The 25,560-nt window shown below is 33.8% G+C and overlaps 1 protein-coding gene across 1 annotated transcript; it reads left to right on the forward strand.

Annotated features, from left to right (window-relative positions):
• The first annotated feature begins 6,036 nt into the window (after positions 1 to 6,036).
• On the forward strand, positions 6,037 to 8,772 carry LOC124173562 (piggyBac transposable element-derived protein 3-like). The gene is made up of 2 exons (XM_046552992.1): positions 6,037 to 6,390; positions 6,506 to 8,772. The coding sequence occupies exon 2, from the start codon at positions 6,515 to 6,517 to the stop codon at positions 8,273 to 8,275; it is 1,761 nt and encodes a 586-aa protein (XP_046408948.1). The 5' UTR covers positions 6,037 to 6,390; positions 6,506 to 6,514; the 3' UTR covers positions 8,276 to 8,772.
• Positions 8,773 to 25,560: the final 16,788 nt, after the last annotated feature.

The following is a 25,560-nucleotide window of genomic DNA, read 5'->3' on the forward strand; positions in this document are numbered from 1 at the left end:
CCCTTAAATGATCCTTTTTAGATGTTTTAATAGTGGTTGAATTAATTGCATTTACCATTCAGACGCGATTTCGGATGAAACAGGAAAAATGGGTCTATCTCCAAATATTGACAAATGAATGTTTTACCGGTGAGAACGTATAGAGGGCGTCACAAAACAATGATTTATATCATCTCATCCCTTAAATGATCCTTTTAAGATGTTTTAATAGTGGTTGAATTAACTGCATTTACCATTTGAAAACACGATTTCGGATAAAAACACGAAAAATGGGTCTATCTCCAAATATTGACAATTGAATGTATTTTCGGTGAGAACGTATAGAGGGCGTCACAAAACAATGATTTTATATCATCTCATCCCTTAATTGATCCTTTTAAGATGTTTTAATAGTGGTTGAATTAATTGCATTTACCATTCAGACGCGATTTCGGATGAAACACGAAAAATGGGTCTATCTCCAAATATTGACAAATGAATGTTTTACCGGTGAGAACGTATAGAGGGCGTCACAAAACAATGATTTATATCTTCTCATCCCTTAAATGATCCTTTTTAGATGTTTTAATAGTGGTTGAATTAACTGCATTTACCATTTGAAAACGCGATTTCAGATAAAGCATAAAAAATGGGTCTATCTCCAAATATTGACAAATGAATGTATTTTCGGTGAGAACGTATAGAGGGCGTCACAAAACAACGATTTTATATCATCTCATCCCTGAAATGATCCTTTTTAGATGTTTTAATAGTGGTTGAATTAATTGCATTTACCATTCAGACGCGTTTTCGGATAAAACACGATAATGGGTCTATCTCCAAATATTGACAAATGAATGTTTTACCGGTGAGAACGTATAGAGGGCGTCACAAAACAATGATTTTATATCATCTCATCCCTTAAATGATTCTTTTTAGATGTTTTAATAGTGGTTGAATTAATTGCATTTACCATTCAGAAACGCGATTTCGGATAAAACACGATAATGGGTCTATCTCCAAATATTGACAAATGAATGTTTTACCGGTGAGAACGTATAGAGGGCGTCACAAAACAATGATTTTATATCATCTCATCCCTTAATGATCCCTTTTAGATGTTTTAATAGTGGTTGAATTAACTGCATTTACCATTCAGACGCGATTTCGGATAAAACACGATAATGGGTCTATCTCCAAATATTGACAAATGAATGTTTTATCGGTGAGAACGTATAGAGGGCGTCACAAAACAATGATTTTATATCATCTCATCCCTGAAATGATCCTTTTTAGATGTTTTAATAGTGGTTGAATTAATTGCATTTACCATTAAGAAACGCGATTTCGGATGAAACACGAAAAATGGGTCTATCTCCAAATATTGACAATTGAATGTATTTTCGGTGAGAACGTATAGAGGGCGTCACAAAACAATGATTTTATATCATCTCATCCCTTAAATGATCCTTTTTAGATGTTTTAATAGTGGTTGAATTAACTGCATTTACCATTTGAAAACGCGATTTCAGATAAAGCATAAAAAATGGGTCTATCTCCAAATATTGACAAATGAATGTATTTTCGGTGAGAACGTATAGAGGGCGTCACAAAACAACGATTTTATATCATCTCATCCCTGAAATGATCCTTTTTAGATGTTTTAATAGTGGCTGAATTAATTGCATTTAACATTCAGACGCGTTTTCGGATAAAACACGATAATGGGTCTATCTCCAAATATTGACAAATGAATGTTTTACCGGTGAGAACGTATAGAGGGCGTCACAAAACAATGATTTTATATCATCTCATCCCTTAAATGATTCTTTTTAGATGTTTTAATAGTGGTTGAATTAATTGCATTTACCATTCAGAAACGCGATTTCGGATAAAACACGATAATGGGTCTATCTCCAAATATTGACAAATGAATGTTTTACCGGTGAGAACGTATAGAGGGCGTCACAGAACAATGATTTTATATCATCTCATCCCTTAAATGATCCCTTTTAGATGTTTTAATAGTGGTTGAATTAACTGCATTTACCATTCAGACGCGATTTCGGATAAAACACGATAATGGGTCTATCTCCAAATATTGACAAATGAATGTTTTACCGGTGAGAACCTATAGAGGGCGTCACAAAACAATGATTTTATATCAACTTATCCCTTAAATGATCCTTTTTAGATGTTTTAATAGTGGTTGAATTAATTGCATTTACCATTCAGACGCGATTTCGGATGAAACAGGAAAAATGGGTCTATCTCCAAATATTGACAAATGAATGTTTTACCGGTGAGAACGTATAGAGGGCGTCACAAAACAATGATTTATATCATCTCATCTCTTAAATGATCCTTTTAAGATGTTTTAATAGTGGTTGAATTAACTGCATTTACCATTTGAAAACACGATTTCGGATAAAAACACGAAAAATGGGTCTATCTCCAAATATTGACAATTGAATGTATTTTCGGTGAGAACGTATAGAGGGCGTCACAAAACAATGATTTTATATCATCTCATCCCTTAATTGATCCTTTTAAGATGTTTTAATAGTGGTTGAATTAATTGCATTTACCATTCAGACGCGATTTCGGATGAAACACGAAAAATGGGTCTATCTCCAAATATTGACAAATGAATGTTTTACCGGTGAGAACGTATAGAGGGCGTCACAAAACAATGATTTATATCTTCTCATCCCTTAAATGATCCTTTTTAGATGTTTTAATAGTGGTTGAATTAACTGCATTTACCATTTGAAAACGCGATTTCAGATAAAGCATGAAAAATGGGTCTATCTCCAAATATTGACAAATGAATGTATTTTCGGTGAGAACGTATAGAGGGCGTCACAAAACAACGATTTTATATCATCTCATCCCTGAAATGATCCTTTTTAGATGTTTTAATAGTGGTTGAATTAATTGCATTTAACATTCAGACGCGTTTTCGGATAAAACACGATAATGGGTCTATCTCCAAATATTGACAAATGAATGTTTTACCGGTGAGAACGTATAGAGGGCGTCACAAAACAATGATTTTATATCATCTCATCCCTTAAATGATTCTTTTTAGATGTTTTAATAGTGGTTGAATTAATTGCATTTACCATTCAGAAACGCGATTTCGGATAAAACACGAAAAATGGGTCTATCTCCAAATATTGACAATTGAATGTATTTTCGGTGAGAACGTATAGAGGGCGTCACAGAACAATGATTTTATATCATCTCATCCCTTAAATGATCCTTTTTAGATGTTTTAATAGTGGTTGAATTAACTGCATTTACCATTTGAAAACGCGATTTCAGATAAAGCATGAAAAATGGGTCTATCTCCAAATATTGACAAATGAATGTATTTTCGGTGAGAACGTATAGAGGGCGACACAAAACAATGATTTTATATAATCTCATCCCTTAAATGATCCTTTTTAGATGTTTTAATAGTGGTTGAATTAACTGCATTTATCATTCAGACGCGATTTCGGATAAAACACGATAATGGGTATCTCCAAATATTGACAATTGAATGTATTTTCGGTGAGAACGTATAGAGGGCGTCACAAAACAATGATTTTATATCATCTCATCCCTTAAATGATCCTTTTTAGATGTTTTAATAGTGGTTGAATTAATTGCATTTACCATTCAGACGCGATTTCGGATGAAACACGAAAAATGGGTCTATCTCCAAATATTGACAAATGAATGTTTTACCGGTGAGAACGTATAGAGGGCGTCACAAAACAATGATTTATATCATCTCATCCCTTAAATGATCCTTTTTAGATGTTTTAATAGTGGTTGAATTAACTGCATTTACCATTTGAAAACGCGATTTCAGATAAAGCATGAAAAATGGGTCTATCTCCAAATATTGACAAATGAATGTATTTTCGGTGAGAACGTATAGAGGGCGTCACAAAACAACGATTTTATATCATCTCATCCCTGAAATGATCCTTTTTAGATGTTTTAATAGTGGTTGAATTAATTGCATTTAACATTCAGACGCGTTTTCGGATAAAACACGATAATGGGTCTATCTCCAAATATTGACAAATGAATGTTTTACCGGTGAGAACGTATAGAGGGCGTCACAAAACAATGATTTTATATCATCTCATCCCTTAAATGATTCTTTTTAGATGTTTTAATAGTGGTTGAATTAATTGCATTTACCATTAAGAAACGCGATTTCGGATGAAACACGAAAAATGGGTCTATCTCCAAATATTGACAATTGAATGTATTTTCGGTGAGAACGTATAGAGGGCGTCACAAAACAATGATTTTATATCATCTCAACCCTTAAATGATCCTTTTTAGATGTTTTAATAGTGGTTGAATTAACTGCATTTACCATTTGAAAACGCGATTTCAGATAAAGCATGAAAAATGGGTCTATCTCCAAATATTGACAAATGAATGTATTTTCGGTGAGAACGTATAGAGGGCGTCACAAAACAACGATTTTATATCATCTCATCCCTGAAATGATCCTTTTTAGATGTTTTAATAGTGGTTGAATTAATTGCATTTAACATTCAGACGCGTTTTCGGATAAAACACGATAATGGGTCTATCTCCAAATATTGACAAATGAATGTTTTACCGGTGAGAACGTATAGAGGGCGTCACAAAACAATGATTTTATATCATCTCATCCCTTAAATGATTCTTTTTAGATGTTTTAATAGTGGTTGAATTAATTGCATTTACCATTCAGAAACGCGATTTCGGATAAAACACGATAATGGGTCTATCTCCAAATATTGACAAATGAATGTTTTACCGGTGAGAACGTATAGAGGGCGTCACAGAACAATGATTTTATATCATCTCATCCCTTAAATGATCCCTTTTAGATGTTTTAATAGTGGTTGAATTAACTGCATTTACCATTCAGACGCGATTTCGGATAAAACACGATAATGGGTCTATCTCCAAATATTGACAAATGAATGTTTTATCGGTGAGAACTTATAGAGGGCGTCAAAAAACAATGATTTTATATCATCTCATCCCTGAAATGATCCTTTTTAGATGTTTTAATAGTGGTTGAATTAATTGCATTTACCATTAAGAAACGCGATTTCGGATGAAACACGAAAAATGGGTCTATCTCCAAATATTGACAATTGAATGTATTTTCGGTGAGAACGTATAGAGGGCGTCACAAAACAATGATTTTATATCATCTCAACCCTTAAATGATCCTTTTTAGATGTTTTAATAGTGGTTGAATTAACTGCATTTACCATTTGAAAACGCGATTTCAGATAAAGCATAAAAAATGGGTCTATCTCCAAATATTGACAAATGAATGTATTTTCGGTGAGAACGTATAGAGGGCGACACAAAACAATGATTTTATATAATCTCATCCCTTAAATGATCCTTTTTAGATGTTTTAACAGGTTAACTGCCGAGGTTTTTTTTTAAATATGTCCCCTTAGGCCAAGTTAATATTTAAATGTGTTTATTGTGACTAATAGAGTTGAGCAATATTAAATTGCACATAACATTAATTTTTTCATTATAATGATAAATTTAATTAGCGGACACCGGTGTCCGCCACGGCGTCGGAGTCACGACCACCAACTTATGCACTCGCGGATATCTACAAATTTACGAAAATATGGCAATAACTTCATTTGTAGTGCAGTAAAACTTTGCTAATGAAAAAATAAATTGCACGTAACATTATTTTTTCTATCTAATGATAAATTTAATTAGCGGACACCGGTGTCCGCCACGGTCTCAGCGGTACGACCACCAACTTATGCGCTGGCGGATACCTATAAATTTACGAAAATACGGCAATTACTTCATTTGTAGTGCAGTAAAATATTCGTAGTGATAAATAACACCTACATTCATTTTATATTCAGTATTACACTTCTTAGTAGCAGTTTTCTCTCCAGTCCGCCCCCCCTCCGCGGACACAGCTGTCCTCCGCGGAGCTAACTTTGTCTCCTTCCCTAGCGTATACTCAAGTCCGTTCCTGCCAGTAGGCGCTGCACAGACAGTCAGACACTAAACAACAAGTTATACCAGGAGACCCTCCTTCCTTCTACATGTAGTGCTATTATGTTTATGACGGAGAACTCTTTTATTCGACTAATGTAAAACATTGTGTGGAACTTCATATCACATCATCAACACAATGTATCCCTTTCTACTTGTTGAAGGAATACGTAGCATTATATATAGGGCGCTTTTATGTCTTGAGACGACAGAACGTTTCGAAAGATCAGTGCTGTCACAGTGACATGAAAAGAGGCTACATTTTCTTCTATAATACGATTAGTAGAAGAAATGTGAAGAGTGCTCGGTGCCACTTTGTGCGTCCTGCGCTGAATTCTACTTTGGTGCGTCATCGTCCTTTTGGTAAGTTTGGTTTACATATTTAGTTGCATTTTTCTACTTTTTGGTTCACTGAATATTTTCATAATCTTTTTCATTATATAAGAAATGTTGAACCAAAATCTACTTTTATCATTAGTGATTCCACATGGATAAATTCACCCCGCGGACCAGATTCATTGTTGAAGCGGCTAAGAGGAAATACTTAGAAGAGTCATCTGATTCTGAAAGTGTAACGGGAAATGATGAATATATCCCTTCCAGTGATGAGGACATCAGAGTGAACTCTTCAAGCGACGATTCCTTGCAGGATGGACAATTGCTACGAGGGGCAACCTCCGATACAACCGACGGAGAGCTAAGTGAGAGTGAAAATGTGCAGCTAAATAGACCGGTGCCCTCATCACCAAATGCGTCATCTGACTTTTGGACTGAACCAGTGAAAAATCATCCGAATTTTCAGTTTACGGCGCAGAGTGGATTGAGTGCTGTAGTTGCAGATATGAGTAATCCTTCCCCTTTTGGAATATTTTCTAACATTATAGACAATGAAATTCTCGAAATGATAGTGGAACAAACTAATATTTATGCCAATCAAGTGAAAGGTCTGACTACTTCTAGAAAATCTCGTGTGGTAGATTGGAAACCGACAACTCTTCACGAGATCAAAAAGCTCTTTGGGATTCTGATTTATATGGGTGTGGTAAAAATGCCAAAACTTTCTGACTACTGGAGTAAAAACTTCATATATCGTAATGATGTAGCTCCTTCTCACATGAGCAGAAATCGTTTTGAACTCTTGTTACGGATGTTGCACTTCTCCAAAAATGAAGAAAATTCAAACAAAGACCGTTTGCATAAAATTCAACCACTCTTGGATAAAATCATTTGTAATTATCAGGAATTATATACACCTGGGGAAATTTTATGCGTTGACGAATCAATTATTCCATTTCAAGGCAGGTTAGCATTAAAACAGTACATTCCTCAAAAAAGGCATAAGTACGGTGTCAAAATTTTTAAATTGTGCTCTGGTAAGGGCTATGTATGGAATATGAAAATTTATGCAGGACGTGAGCGCGATGCCAGGCGATCTGTTCCAACAGCTGTAGTTATGCAGCTCTCCGAGAAGTTACTAGATGCTGGCAGAACGATTGTTACAGACAATTATTACACGAGCTTAGAGTTGGCCAATTCACTTCTTGATCGTAGGACACATTTACTAGGTACCCTACGTAAAAATCGGAGGGGAATACCCAAAGATGTAACGGCCAAAAAACTTAAGAAAGGGGAAATAGTAGTCAAAGAAAATCAAAGAGGTGTGTCAATAATGAAGTGGAAAGATAAACGCGATGTTTTGCTATTGTCAACATGCCACTCAAACGAGATGGAGGAAGTGGAAAAATATAGGTCAAGGGTTTTGAAACCAGTAGCTATCCTGAAGTATAATGAGGGGAAATCATCCATAGACCTTTCTGATCAACTTTCCTCTTATTCAACGCCATTGCGTCGGTCTTTGAAATGGTACAGAAAAGTAGCGTTAGAACTATTATTAGGGACTTCTGTGGTGAATGCTTATTTCATTTTCAACCAAATTTGTGGCAGTAAGATGCAGATAGTAAAATTCAGGGAAAACCTTATCGGATCGCTTTTGGGAAATGAGTCACAGGGCGATAGATCTCCGACCAGTCTTACATTGCCACAAACATCACGGAAAAGAATGGCTACTCATTCATTCAAAAAGGAGGAAGGAGGTGCGCGAATCAATCGGAAATATTGCCGAGGATGCTACGAAAAGAAACAACTTGGGGAAATTGAAAAAAAAGTGAAAAAAGTCACTACCTACTGTGATGACTGCCCTAAAAAGCCACGGTTCTGTTTGGATTGCTTTCATAAACATCATCTGTAAAAATATGAATAATTGTCCATTATTGCAATAAAAAGTGATTATTTGAAAAGGATATATATTATTTATTTCACCTTTCTGATATTTCAGGAGCAAGGGAAAGTAAGAATAAATGTCGGTGAGAGGAGGGCTCTAAAGACCTACAAAATTACTGCGGTAAAGTTAATTTGAATTATAAGGTAAAGCTGGGAAAGATTTTGTTATCCTTCTCTTCAATTTCTTTTTATAGATGTGTTTACCAGTTGAAACTATCTGAAGGATGCAAAACACTGAGTAGAAAATATAATTCGTCTCCTAAAGAAGATATATATTCTTTCTCAATTAAATCTGAAAGCATACTATAGTATGCTTTCAGATTTAATGTATATATAGCAGCCCTGGATTACGAACAAAGAGTAAGTACTCCCTGCTCATACAACATCGTAGTTTATGAAACATTTAACACGGAAAAAGCGTCTCCGGAGGTCTACTTCGAGGGATAACGGCTTCCAATGTGCCAACCGGTATAAAAAAATACGTAAGTAACATTCAAGACAGCAAAAAAATTTTTATAAACAATTAGCAAAAACCAAAGGAGTGACAGTTTAGCTGAGGCCGTTGCGGAAAAGATATCTATGCAAAAGTACGTAAATGGCGGTCACCCGGCGCACGAAGACGAACTTTTTTCCGCGGACACCGGTGACCGCCACGGCGGGAGAAGAAGATACCACAGCGGACACCGGTGTCCGCCACGGCAGTCAACCTGTTAATAGTGGTTGAATTAACTGCATTTATCATTCAGACGCGATTTCGGATAAAACACGATAATGGGTATCTCCAAATATTGACAATTGAATGTATTTTCGGTGAGAACGTATAGAGGGCGTCACAAAACAATGATTTTATATCATCTCATCCCTTAAATGATCCTTTTTAGATGTTTTAATAGTGGTTGAATTAATTGCATTTACCATTCAGACGCGATTTCGGATGAAACACGAAAAATGGGTCTATCTCCAAATATTGACAAATGAATGTTTTACCGGTGAGAACGTATAGAGGGCGTCACAAAACAATGATTTATATCATCTCATCCCTTAAATGATCCTTTTAAGATGTTTTAATAGTGGTTGAATTAACTGCATTTACCATTTGAAAACACGATTTCGGATAAAAACACGAAAAATGGGTCTATCTCCAAATATTGACAATTGAATGTATTTTCGGTGAGAACGTATAGAGGGCGTCACAAAACAATGATTTTATATCATCTCATCCCTTAATTGATCCTTTTAAGATGTTTTAATAGTGGTTGAATTAATTGCATTTACCATTCAGACGCGATTTCGGATGAAACACGAAAAATGGGTCTATCTCCAAATATTGACAAATGAATGTTTTACCGGTGAGAACGTATAGAGGGCGTCACAAAACAATGATTTATATCATCTCATCCCTTAAATGATCCTTTTTAGATGTTTTAATAGTGGTTGAATTAACTGCATTTACCATTTGAAAACGCGATTTCAGATAAAGCATGAAAAATGGGTCTATCTCCAAATATTGACAAATGAATGTATTTTCGGTGAGAACGTATAGAGGGCGTCACAAAACAACGATTTTATATCATCTCATCCCTGAAATGATCCTTTTTAGATGTTTTAATAGTGGTTGAATTAATTGCATTTAACATTCAGACGCGTTTTCGGATAAAACACGATAATGGGTCTATCTCCAAATATTGACAAATGAATGTTTTACCGGTGAGAACGTATAGAGGGCGTCACAAAACAATGATTTTATATCATCTCATCCCTTAAATGATCCTTTTTAGATGTTTTAATAGTGGTTGAATTAATTGCATTTACCATTAAGAAACGCGATTTCGGATGAAACACGAAAAATGGGTCTATCTCCAAATATTGACAATTGAATGTATTTTCGGTGAGAACGTATAGAGGGCGTCACAAAACAATGATTTTATATCATCTCATCCCTTAAATGATCCTTTTTAGATGTTTTAATAGTGGTTGAATTAACTGCATTTACCATTTGAAAACGCGATTTCAGATAAAGCATAAAAAATGGGTCTATCTCCAAATATTGACAAATGAATGTATTTTCGGTGAGAACGTATAGAGGGCGTCACAAAACAACGATTTTATATCATCTCATCCCTGAAATGATCCTTTTTAGATGTTTTAATAGTGGTTGAATTAATTGCATTTAACATTCAGACGCGTTTTCGGATAAAACACGATAATGGGTCTATCTCCAAATATTGACAAATGAATGTTTTACCGGTGAGAACGTATAGAGGGCGTCACAAAACAATGATTTTATATCATCTCATCCCTTAAATGATTCTTTTTAGATGTTTTAATAGTGGTTGAATTAATTGCATTTACCATTCAGAAACGCGATTTCGGATAAAACACGATAATGGGTCTATCTCCAAATATTGACAAATGAATGTTTTACCGGTGAGAACGTATAGAGGGCGTCACAGAACAATGATTTTATATCATCTCATCCCTTAAATGATCCCTTTTAGATGTTTTAATAGTGGTTGAATTAACTGCATTTACCATTCAGACGCGATTTCGGATAAAACACGATAATGGGTCTATCTCCAAATATTGACAAATGAATGTTTTATCGGTGAGAACGTATAGAGGGCGTCACAAAACAATGATTTTATATCATCTCATCCCTGAAATGATCCTTTTTAGATGTTTTAATAGTGGTTGAATTAATTGCATTTACCATTAAGAAACGCGATTTCGGATGAAACACGAAAAATGGGTCTATCTCCAAATATTGACAATTGAATGTATTTTCGGTGAGAACGTATAGAGGGCGTCACAAAACAATGATTTTATATCATCTTAACCCTTAAATGATCCTTTTTAGATGTTTTAATAGTGGTTGAATTAACTGCATTTACCATTTGAAAACGCGATTTCAGATAAAGCATAAAAAATGGGTCTATCTCCAAATATTGACAAATGAATGTATTTTCGGTGAGAACGTATAGAGGGCGTCACAAAACAACGTTTTTATATCATCTCATCCCTGAAATGATCCTTTTTAGATGTTTTAATAGTGGCTGAATTAATTGCATTTAACATTCAGACGCGTTTTCGGATAAAACACGATAATGGGTCTATCTCCAAATATTGACAAATGAATGTTTTACCGGTGAGAACGTATAGAGGGCGTCACAAAACAATGATTTTATATCATCTCATCCCTTAAATGATCCTTTTTAGATGTTTTAATAGTGGTTGAATTAATTGCATTTACCATTCAGAAACGCGATTTCGGATAAAACACGATAATGGGTCTATCTCCAAATATTGACAAATGAATGTTTTACCGGTGAGAACGTATAGAGGGCGTCACAGAACAATGATTTTATATCATCTCATCCCTTAAATGATCCCTTTTAGATGTTTTAATAGTGGTTGAATTAACTGCATTTACCATTCAGACGCGATTTCGGATAAAACACGATAATGGGTCTATCTCCAAATATTGACAAATGAATGTTTTACCGGTGAGAACCTATAGAGGGCGTCACAAAACAATGATTTTATATCAACTTATCCCTTTAATGATCCTTTTTAGATGTTTTAATAGTGGTTGAATTAATTGCATTTACCATTCAGACGCGATTTCGGATGAAACAGGAAAAATGGGTCTATCTCCAAATATTGACAAATGAATGTTTTACCGGTGAGAACGTATAGAGGGCGTCACAAAACAATGATTTATATCATCTCATCCCTTAAATGATCCTTTTAAGATGTTTTAATAGTGGTTGAATTAACTGCATTTACCATTTGAAAACACGATTTCGGATAAAAACACGAAAAATGGGTCTATCTCCAAATATTGACAATTGAATGTATTTTCGGTGAGAACGTATAGAGGGCGTCACAAAACAATGATTTTATATCATCTCATCCCTTAATTGATCCTTTTAAGATGTTTTAGTAGTGGTTGAATTAATTGCATTTACCATTCAGACGCGATTTCGGATGAAACACGAAAAATGGGTCTATCTCCAAATATTGACAATTGAATGTATTTTCGGTGAGAACGTATAGAGGGCGTCACAAAACAATGATTTATATCTTCTCATCCCTTAAATGATCCTTTTTAGATGTTTTAATAGTGGTTGAATTAACTGCATTTACCATTTGAAAACGCGATTTCAGATAAAGCATGAAAAATGGGTCTATCTCCAAATATTGAGAAATGAATGTATTTTCGGTGAGAACGTATAGAGGGCGTCACAAAACAATGATTTTATATCATCTCATCACTTAAATGATCCTTTTTAGATGTTTTAATAGTGGTTGAATTAACTGCATTCACCATTTGAAAACGCGATTTCAGATAAAGCATGAAAAATGGGTCTATTTCCAAATATTGACAAATGAATGTTTTACCGGTGAGAACGTATAGAGGGCGTCACAAAACAATGATTTTATATCATCTCATCCCTTAAATGATCCTTTTTAGATGTTTTAATAGTGGTTGAATTAACTGCATTTACCATTTGAAAACGCGATTTCAGATTATGCATGAAAAATGGGTCTATCTCCAAATATTGACAAATGAATGTATTTTCGGTGAGAACGTATAGAGGGCGTCACAAAACAATGATTTTATATCATCTCATCCCTTAAATGATCCTTTTTAGATGTTTTAATAGTGGTTGAATTAATTGCATTTACCATTCAGAAACGCGATTTCGGATAAAACACGATAATCGGTCTATCACCAAATATTGACAAATGAATGTTTTACCGGTGAGAACGTATAGAGGGCGTCACAAAACAATGATTTTATATCATCTCATCCCTGAAATGATCCTTTTTAGATGTTTTAATAGTGGTTGAATTAATTGCATTTACCATTCAGAAACGCGATTTCGGATGAAACACGAAAAATGGGTCTATCTCCAAATATTGACAATTGAATGTATTTTCGGTGAGAACGTATAGAGGGCGTCACAAAACAATGATTTTATATCATCTCATCCCTTAAATGATCCTTTTTAGATGTTTTAATAGTGGTTGAATTAACTGCATTTACCATTTGAAAACGCGATTTCAGATAAAGCATGAAAAATGGGTCTATCTCCAAATATTGACAAATGAATGTATTTTCGGTGAGAACGTATAGAGGGCATCACAAAACAACGATTTCATATCATCTCATCCCTGAAATGATCCTTTTTAGATGTTTTAATAGTGGTTGAAATAATTGCATTTAACATTCAGACGCGTTTTCGGATAAAACACGGTAATGGGTCTATCTCCAAATATTGACAAATGAATGTTTTACCGGTGAGAACGTATAGAGGGCGTCACAAAACAATGATTTTATATCATCTCATCCCTTAAATGATTCTTTTTAGATGTTTTAATAGTGGTTGAATTAATTGCATTTACCATTCAGAAACGCGATTTCGGATAAAACACGATAATGGGTCTATCTCCAAATATTGACAAATGAATGTTTTACCGGTGAGAACGTATAGAGGGCGTCACAGAACAATGATTTTATATCATCTCATCCCTTAAATGATCCCTTTTAGATGTTTTAATAGTGGTTGAATTAACTGCATTTACCATTCAGACGCGATTTCGGATAAAACACGATAATGGGTCTATCTCCAAATATTGACAAATGAATGTTTTATCGGTGAGAACTTATAGAGGGCGTCAAAAAACAATGATTTTATATCATCTCATCCCTGAAATGATCCTTTTTAGATGTTTTAATAGTGGTTGAATTAATTGCATTTACCATTAAGAAACGCGATTTCGGATGAAACACGAAAAATGGGTCTATCTCCAAATATTGACAATTGAATGTATTTTCGGTGAGAACGTATAGAGGGCGTCACAAAACAATGATTTTATATCATCTTAACCCTTAAATGATCCTTTTTAGATGTTTTAATAGTGGTTGAATTAACTGCATTTACCATTTGAAAACGCGATTTCAGATAAAGCATAAAAAATGGGTCTATCTCCAAATATTGACAAATGAATGTATTTTCGGTGAGAACGTATAGAGGGCGTCACAAAACAACGTTTTTATATCATCTCATCCCTGAAATGATCCTTTTTAGATGTTTTAATAGTGGTTGAATTAATTGCATTTAACATTCAGACGCGTTTTCGGATAAAACACGATAATGGGTCTATCTCCAAATATTGACAAATGAATGTTTTACCGGTGAGAACGTATAGAGGGCGTCACAAAACAATGATTTTATATCATCTCATCCCTTAAATGATTCTTTTTAGATGTTTTAATAGTGGTTGAATTAATTGCATTTACCATTCAGAAACGCGATTTCGGATAAAACACGATAATGGGTCTATCTCCAAATATTGACAAATGAATGTTTTACCGGTGAGAACGTATAGAGGGCGTCACAGAACAATGATTTTATATCATCTCATCCCTTAAATGATCCCTTTTAGATGTTTTAATAGTGGTTGAATTAACTGCATTTACCATTCAGACGCGATTTCGGATAAAACACGATAATGGGTCTATCTCCAAATATTGACAAATGAATGTTTTACCGGTGAGAACCTATAGAGGGCGTCACAAAACAATGATTTTATATCAACTTATCCCTTAAATGATCCTTTTTAGATGTTTTAATAGTGGTTGAATTAATTGCATTTACCATTCAGACGCGATTTCGGATGAAACAGGAAAAATGGGTCTATCTCCAAATATTGACAAATGAATGTTTTACCGGTGAGAACGTATAGAGGGCGTCACAAAACAATGATTTATATCATCTCATCCCTTAAATGATCCTTTTAAGATGTTTTAATAGTGGTTGAATTAACTGCATTTACCATTTGAAAACACGATTTCGGATAAAAACACGAAAAATGGGTCTATCTCCAAATATTGACAATTGAATGTATTTTCGGTGAGAACGTATAGAGGGCGTCACAAAACAATGATTTTATATCATCTCATCCCTTAATTGATCCTTTTAAGATGTTTTAATAGTGGTTGAATTAATTGCATTTACCATTCAGACGCGATTTCGGATGAAACACGAAAAATGGGTCTATCTCCAAATATTGACAAATGAATGTTTTACCGGTGAGAACGTATAGAGGGCGTCACAAAACAATGATTTATATCTTCTCATCCCTTAAATGATCCTTTTTAGATGTTTTAATAGTGGTTGAATTAACTGCATTTACCATTTGAAAACGCGATTTCAGATAAAGCATGAAAAATGGGTCTATCTCCAAATATTGACAAATGAATGTATTTTCGGTGAGAACGTATAGAGGGCGTCACAAAACAACGATTTTATATCATCTCATCCCTGAAATGATCCTTTTTAGATGTTTTAATAGTGGTTGAATTAATTGCATTTACCATTCAGATGCGATTTCGGATAAAACTCGAAAAATGGGTCTATCTCCAAATATTGACAATTGAATGTATTTTCGGTGAGAACGTATAGAGGGCGTCACAAAACAATGATTTATATCTTCTCATCCCTTAAATGATCCTTTTTAGATGTTTTAATAGTGGTTGAATTAACTGCATTTACCATTTGAAAACGCGATTTCAGATAAAGCATGAAAAATGGGTCTATCTCCAAATATTGAGAAATGAATGTATTTTCGGTGAGAACGTATAGAGGGCGTCACAAAACAATGATTTTATATCATCTCATCACTTAAATGATCCTTTTTAGATGTTTTAATAGTGGTTGAATTAACTGCATTCACCATTTGAAAACGCGATTTCAGATAAAGCATGAAAAATGGGTGTATTTCCAAATATTGACAAATGAATGTTTTACCGGTGAGAACGTATAGAGGGCGTCACAAAACAATGATTTTATATCATCTCATCCCTTAAATGATCCTTTTTAGATGTTTAAATAGTGGTTGAATTAACTGCATTTACCATTTGAAAACGCGATTTCAGATTATGCATGAAAAATGGGTCTATCTCCAAATATTGACAAATGAATGTATTTTCGGTGAGAACGTATAGAGGGCGTCACAAAACAATGATTTTATATCATCTCATCCCTTAAATGATCCTTTTTAGATGTTTTCATAGTGGTTAAATTAATTGCATTTACCATTCAGAAACGCGATTTCGGATAAAACACGATAATCGGTCTATCACCAAATATTGACAAATGAATGTTTTACCGGTGAGAACGTATAGAGGGCGTCACAAAACAATGATTTTATATCATCTCATCCCTGAAATGATCCTTTTTAGATGTTTTAATAGTGGTTGAATTAATTGCATTTACCATTCAGAAACGCGATTTCGGATGAAACACGAAAAATGGGTCTATCTCCAAATATTGACAATTGAATGTATTTTCGGTGAGAACGTATAGAGGGCGTCACAAAACAATGATTTTATATCATCTCAACCCTTAAATGATCCTTTTTAGATGTTTTAATAGTGGTTGAATTAACTGCATTTACCATTTGAAAACGCGATTTCAGATAAAGCATGAAAAATGGGTCTATCTCCAAATATTGACAAATGAATGTATTTTCGGTGAGAACGTATAGAGGGCATCACAAAACAACGATTTCATATCATCTCATCCCTGAAATGATCCTTTTTAGATGTTTTAATAGTGGTTGAAATAATTGCATTTAACATTCAGACGCGTTTTCGGATAAAACACGGTAATGGGTCTATCTCCAAATATTGACAAATGAATGTTTTACCGGTGAGAACGTATAGAGGGCGTCACAAAACAATGATTTTATATCATCTCATCCCTTAAATGATTCTTTTTAGATGTTTTAATAGTGGTTGAATTAATTGCATTTACCATTCAGAAACGCGATTTCGGATAAAACACGAAAAATGGGTCTATCTCCAAATATTGACAATTGAATGTATTTTCGGTGAGAACGTATAGAGGGCGTCACAGAACAATGATTTATATCATCTCATCCCTTAAATGATCCTTTTTAGATGTTTTAATAGTGGTTGAATTAACTGCATTTACCATTTGAAAACGCGATTTCAGATAAAGCATGAAAAATGGGTCTATCTCCAAATATTGACAAATGAATGTATTTTCGGTGAGAACGTATAGAGGGCGTCACAAAACAACGATTTTATATCATCTCATCCCTGAAATGATCCTTTTTAGATGTTTTAATAGTGGTTGAATTAATTGCATTTAACATTCAGACGCGTTTTCGGATAAAACACGATAATGGGTCTATCTCCAAATATTGACAAATGAATGTTTTACCGGTGAGAACGTATAGAGGGCGTCACAAAACAATGATTTTATATCATCTCATCCCTTAAATGATTCTTTTTAGATGTTTTAATAGTGGTTGAATTAATTGCATTTACCATTAAGAAACGCGATTTCGGATGAAACACGAAAAATGGGTCTATCTCCAAATATTGACAATTGAATGTATTTTCGGTGAGAACGTATAGAGGGCGTCACAAAACAATGATTTTATATCATCTCAACCCTTAAATGATCCTTTTTAGATGTTTTAATAGTGGTTGAATTAACTGCATTTACCATTTGAAAACGCGATTTCAGATAAAGCATAAAAAATGGGTCTATCTCCAAATATTGACAAATGAATGTATTTTCGGTGAGAACGTATAGAGGGCGTCACAAAACAACGATTTTATATCATCTCATCCCTGAAATGATCCTTTTTAGATGTTTTAATAGTGGTTGAATTAATTGCATTTAACATTCAGACGCGTTTTCGGATAAAACACGATAATGGGTCTATCTCCAAATATTGACAAATGAATGTTTTACCGGTGAGAACGTATAGAGGGCGTCACAAAACAATGATTTTATATCATCTCATCCCATAAATGATTCTTTTTAGATGTTTTAATAGTGGTTGAATTAATTGCATTTACCATTCAGAAACGCGATTTCGGATAAAACACGATAATGGGTCTATCTCCAAATATTGACAAATGAATGTTTAACCGGTGAGAACGTATAGAGGGCGTCACAGAACAATGATTTTATATCATCTCATCCCTTAAATGATCCCTTTTAGATGTTTTAATAGTGGTTGAATTAACTGCATTTACCATTCAGACGCGATTTCGGATAAAACACGATAATGGGTCTATCTCCAAATATTGACAAATGAATGTTTTATCGGTGAGAACTTATAGAGGGCGTCAAAAAACAATGATTTTATATCATCTCATCCCTGAAATGATCCTTTTTAGATGTTTTAATAGTGGTTGAATTAATTGCATTTACCATTAAGAAACGCGATTTCGGATGAAACACGAAAAATGGGTCTATCTCCAAATATTGACAATTGAATGTATTTTCGGTGAGAACGTATAGAGGGCGTCACAAAACAATGATTTTATATCAACTTATCCCTTAAATGATCCTTTTTAGATGTTTTAATAGTGGTTGAATTAATTGCATTTACCATTCAGACGCGATTTCGGATGAAACAGGAAAAATGGGTCTATCTCCAAATATTGACAAATGAATGTTTTACCGGTGAGAACGTATAGAGGGCGTCACAAAACAATGATTTATATCATCTCATCCCTTAAATGATCCTTTTAAGATGTTTTAATAGTGGTTGAATTAACTGCATTTACCATTTGAAAACACGATTTCGGATAAAAACACGAAAAATGGGTCTATCTCCAAATATTGACAATTGAATGTATTTTCGGTGAGAACGTATAGAGGGCGTCACAAAACAATGATTTTATATCATCTCATCCCTTAATTGATCCTTTTAAGATGTTTTAGTAGTGGTTGAATTAATTGCATTTACCATTCAGACGCGATTTCGGATGAAACACGAAAAATGGGTCTATCTCCAAATATTGACAAATGAATGTTTTACCGGTGAGAACGTATAGAGGGCGTCACAAAACAATGATTTATATCTTCTCATCCCTTAAATGATCCTTTATAGATGTTTTAATAGTGGTTGAATTAACTGCATTTACCATTTGAAAACGCGATTTCAGATAAAGCATGAAAAATGGGTCTATCTCCAAATATTGACAAATGAATGTATTTTCGGTGAGAACGTATAGAGGGCGTCACAAAACAACGATTTTATATCATCTCATCCCTGAAATGATCCTTTTTAGATGTTTTAATAGTGGTTGAATTAATTGCATTTACCATTCAGATGCGATTTCGGATAAAACTCGAAAAATGGGTCTATCTCCAAATATTGACAATTGAATGTATTTTCGGTGAGAACGTATAGAGGGCGTCACAAAACAATGATTTATATCTTCTCATCCCTTAAATGATCCTTTTTAGATGTTTTAATAGTGGTTGAATTAACTGCATTTACCATTTGAAAACGCGATTTCAGATAAAGCATGAAAAATGGGTCTATCTCCAAATATTGACAAATGAATGTATTTTCGGTGAGAACGTATAGAGGGCGTCACAAAACAATGATTTTATATCATCTCATCACTTAAATGATCCTTTTTAGATGTTTTAATAGTGGTTGAATTAACTGCATTCACCATTTGAAAACGCGATTTCAGATAAAGCATGAAAAATGGGTGTATTTCCAAATATTGACAAATGAATGTTTTACCGGTGAGAACGTATAGAGGGCGTCACAAAACAATGATATTATATCATCTCATCCCTTAAATGATCCTTTTTAGATGTTTTAATAGTGGTTGAATTAACTGCATTTACCATTTGAAAACGCGATTTCAGATTATGCATGAAAAATGGGTCTATCTCCAAATATTGACAAATGAATGTATTTTCGGTGAGAACGTATAGAGGGCGTCACAAAACAATGATTTTATATCATCTCATCCCTTAAATGATCCTTTTTAGATGTTTTCATAGTGGTTAAATTAATTGCATTTACCATTCAGAAACGCGATTTCGGATAAAACACGATAATCGGTCTATCACCAAATATTGACAAATGAATGTTTTACCGGTGAGAACGTATAGAGGGCGTCACAAAACAATGATTTTATATCATATCATCCCTGAAATGATCCTTTTTAGATGTTTTAATAGTGGTTGAATTAATTGCATTTACCATTCAGAAACGCGATTTCGGATGAAACACGAAAAATGGGTCTATCTCCAAATATTGACAATTGAATGTATTTTCGGTGAGAACGTATAGAGGGCGTCACAAAACAATGATTTTATATCATCTCAACCCTTAAATGATCCTTTTTAGATGTTTTAATAGTGGTTGAATTAACTGCATTTACCATTTGAAAACGCGATTTCAGATAAAGCATGAAAAATGGGTCTATCTCCAAATATTGACAAATGAATGTATTTTCGGTGAGAACGTATAGAGGGCGTCACAAAACAACGATTTTATATCATCTCATCCCTGAAATGATCCTTTTTAGATGTTTTAATAGTGGTTGAAATAATTGCATTTAACATTCAGACGCGTTTTCGGATAAAACACGGTAATGGGTCTATCTCCAAATATTGACAAATGAATGTTTTACCGGTGAGAACGTATAGAGGGCGTCACAAAACAATGATTTTATATCATCTCATCCCTTAAATGATTCTTTTTAGATGTTTTAATAGTGGTTGAATTAATTGCATTTACCATTCAGAAACGCGATTTCGGATAAAACACGAAAAATGGGTCTATCTCCAAATATTGACAATTGAATGTATTTTCGGTGAGAACGTATAGAGGGCGTCACAGAACAATGATTTTATATCATCTCATCCCTTAAATGATCCTTTTTAGATGTTTTAATAGTGGTTGAATTAACTGCATTTACCATTTGAAAACGCGATTTCAGATAAAGCATGAAAAATGGGTCTATCTCCAAATATTGACAAATGAATGTATTTTCGGTGAGAACGTATAGAGGGCGACACAAAACAATGATTTTATATAATCTCATCCCTTAAATGATCCTTTTTAGATGTTTTAATAGTGGTTGAATTAACTGCATTTATCATTCAGACGCGATTTCGGATAAAACACGATAATGGGTATCTCCAAATATTGACAATTGAATGTATTTTCGGTGAGAACGTATAGAGGGCGTCACAAAACAATGATTTTATATCATCTCATCCCTTAAATGATCCTTTTTAGATGTTTTAATAGTGGTTGAATTAATTGCATTTACCATTCAGACGCGATTTCGGATGAAACACGAAAAATGGGTCTATCTCCAAATATTGACAAATGAATGTTTTACCGGTGAGAACGTATAGAGGGCGTCACAAAACAATGATTTATATCATCTCATCCCTTAAATGATCCTTTTAAGATGTTTTAATAGTGGTTGAATTAACTGCATTTACCATTTGAAAACACGATTTCGGATAAAAACACGAAAAATGGGTCTATCTCCAAATATTGACAAATGAATGTTTTACCGGTGAGAACGTATAGAGGGCGTCACAAAACAATGATTTATATCTTCTCATCCCTTAAATGATCCTTTTTAGATGTTTTAATAGTGGTTGAATTAACTGCATTTACCATTTGAAAACGCGATTTCAGATAAAGCATGAAAAATGGGTCTATCTCCAAATATTGACAAATGAATGTATTTTCGGTGAGAACGTATAGAGGGCGTCACAAAACAACGATTTTATATCATCTCATCCCTGAAATGATCCTTTTTAGATGTTTTAATAGTGGTTGAATTAATTGCATTTACCATTCAGATGCGATTTCGGATAAAACTCGAAAAATGGGTCTATCTCCAAATATTGACAATTGAATGTATTTTCGGTGAGAACGTATAGAGGGCGTCACAAAACAATGATTTATATCTTCTCATCCCTTAAATGATCCTTTTTAGATGTTTTAATAGTGGTTGAATTAACTGCATTTACCATTTGAAAACGCGATTTCAGATAAAGCATGAAAAATGGGTCTATCTCCAAATATTGACAAATGAATGTATTTTCGGTGAGAACGTATAGAGGGCGTCACAAAACAATGATTTTATATCATCTCATCACTTAAATGATCCTTTTTAGATGTTTTAATAGTGGTTGAATTAACTGCATTCACCATTTGAAAACGCGATTTCAGATAAAGCATGAAAAATGGGTCTATTTCCAAATATTGACAAATGAATGTTTTACCGGTGAGAACGTATAGAGGGCGTCACAAAACAATGATTTTATATCATCTCATCCCTTAAATGATCCTTTTTAGATGTTTTAATAGTGGTTGAATTAACTGCATTTACCATTTGAAAACGCGATTTCAGATTATGCATGAAAAATGGGTCTATCTCCAAATATTGACAAATGAATGTATTTTCGGTGAGAACGTATAGGAGCGTCACAAAACAATGATTTTATATCATCTCATCCCTTAAATGATCCTTTTTAGATGTTTTAATAGTGGTTGAATTAATTGCATTTACCATTCAGAAACGCGATTTCGGATAAAACACGATAATCGGTCTATCACCAAATATTGACAAATGAATGTTTTACCGGTGAGAACGTATAGAGGGCGTCACAAAACAATGATTTTATATCATCTCATCCCTGAAATGATCCTTTTTAGATGTTTTAATAGTGGTTGAATTAATTGCATTTACCATTCAGAAACGCGATTTCGGATGAAACACGAAAAATGGGTCTATCTCCAAATATTGACAATTGAATGTATTTTCGGTGAGAACGTATAGAGGGCGTCACAAAACAATGATTTTATATCATCTCAACCCTTAAATGATCCTTTTTAGATGTTTTAATAGTGGTTGAATTAACTGCATTTACCATTTGAAAACGCGATTTCAGATAAAGCATGAAAAATGGGTCTATCTCCAAATATTGACAAATGAATGTATTTTCGGTGAGAACGTATAGAGGGCGTCACAAAACAACGATTTCATATCATCTCATCCCTGAAATGATCCTTTTTAGATGTTTTAATAGTGGTTGAAATAATTGCATTTAACATTCAGACGCGTTTTCGGATAAAACACGGTAATGGGTCTATCTCCAAATATTGACAAATGAATGTTTTACCGGTGAGAACGTATAGAGGGCGTCACAAAACAATGATTTTATATCATCTCATCCCTTAAATGATTCTTTTTAGATGTTTTAATAGTGGTTGAATTAATTGCATTTACCATTCAGAAACGCGATTTCGGATAAAACACGAAAAATGGGTCTATCTCCAAATATTGACAATTGAATGTATTTTCGGTGAGAACGTATAGAGGGCGTCACAGAACAATGATTTTATATCATCTCATCCCTTAAATGATCCTTTTTAGATGTTTTAATAGTGGTTGAATTAACTGCATTTACCATTTGAAAACGCGATTTCAGATAAAGCATGAAAAATGGGTCAATCTCCAAATATTGACAAATGAATGTATTTTCGGTGAGAACGTATAGAGGGCGACACAAAACAATGATTTTATATAATCTCATCCCTTAAATGATCCTTTTTAGATGTTTTAATAGTGGTTGAATTAACTGCATTTATCATTCAGACGCGATTTCGGATAAAACACGATAATGGGTATCTCCAAATATTGACAATTGAATGTATTTTCGGTGATAACGTATAGAGGGGCGTCACAAAACAATGATTTTATATCATCTCATCCCTTAAATGATCCTTTTTAGATGTTTTAATAGTGGTTGAATTAATTGCATTTACCATTCAGACGCGATTTCGGATGAAACACGAAAAATGGGTCTATCTCCAAATATTGACAAATGAATGTTTTACCGGTGAGAACGTATAGAGGGCGTCACAAAACAATGATTTATATCATCTCATCCCTTAAATGATCCTTTTAAGATGTTTTAATAGTGGTTGAATTAACTGCATTTACCATTTGAAAACACGATTTCGGATAAAAACACGAAAAATGGGTCTATCTCCAAATATTGACAATTGAATGTATTTTCGGTGAGAACGTATAGAGGGCGTCACAAAACAATGATTTTATATCATCTCATCCCTTAAATGATCCTTTTTAGATGTTTTAATAGTGGTTGAATTAATTGCATTTACCATTCAGAAACGCGATTTCGGATAAAACACGAAAAAATGGGTCTATCTCCAAATATTGACAATTGAATGTATTTTCCGTGAGAACGTATAGAGGGCGTCACAGAACAATGATTTTATATCATCTCATCCCTTAAATGATCCTTTTTAGATGTTTTAATAGTGGTTGAATTAACTGCATTTACCATTTGAAAACGCGATTTCAGATAAAGCATGAAAAATGGGTCTATCTCCAAATATTGACAAATGAATGTATTTTCGGTGAGAACGTATAGAGGGCGACACAAAACAATGATTTTATATAATCTCATCCCTTAAATGATCCTTTTTAGATGTTTTAATAGTGGTTGAATTAACTGCATTTATCATTCAGACGCGATTTCGGATAAAACACGATAATGGGTATCTCCAAATATTGACAAATGATTGTTTTACCGGTGAGAACCTATAGAGGGCGTCACAAAAACAATGATTTTATATCATCTCATCCCTTAAATGATCCTTTTTAGATGTTTTAATAGTGGTTGAATTAATTGCATTTACCATTCAGACGCGATTTCGGATGAAACACGAAAAATGGGTCTATCTCCAAATATTGACAAATGAATGTTTTACCGGTGAGAACGTATAGAGGGCGTCACAAAACAATGATTTATATCATCTCATCCCTTAAATGATCCTTTTTAGATGTTTTAATAGTGGTTGAATTAACTGCATTCACCATTTGAAAACGCGATTTCAGATAAAGCATGAAAAATGGGTGTATTTCCAAATATTGACAAATGAATGTTTTACCGGTGAGAACGTATAGAGGGCGTCACAAAACAATGATTTTATATCATCTCATCCCTTAAATGATCCTTTTTAGATGTTTTAATAGTGGTTGAATTAATTGCATTTACCATTCAGAAACGCGATTTCGGATGAAACACGAAAAATGGGTCTATCTCCAAATATTGACAATTGAATGTATTTTCGGTGAGAACGTATAGAGGGCGTCACAAAACAATGATTTTATATCATCTCAACCCTTAAATGATCCTTTTTAGATGTTTTAATAGTGGTTGAATTAACTGCATTTACCATTTGAAAACGCGATTTCAGATAAAGCATGAAAAATGGGTCTATCTCCAAATATTGACAAATGAATGTATTTTCGGTGAGAACGTATAGAGGGCATCACAAAACAACGATTTTATATCATCTCATCCCTGAAATGATCCTTTTTAGATGTTT

Source organism: Ischnura elegans, unplaced genomic scaffold (assembly GCF_921293095.1).
Source record: "Ischnura elegans unplaced genomic scaffold, ioIscEleg1.1, whole genome shotgun sequence".
NCBI lineage: Eukaryota > Metazoa > Arthropoda > Insecta > Odonata > Coenagrionidae > Ischnura > Ischnura elegans.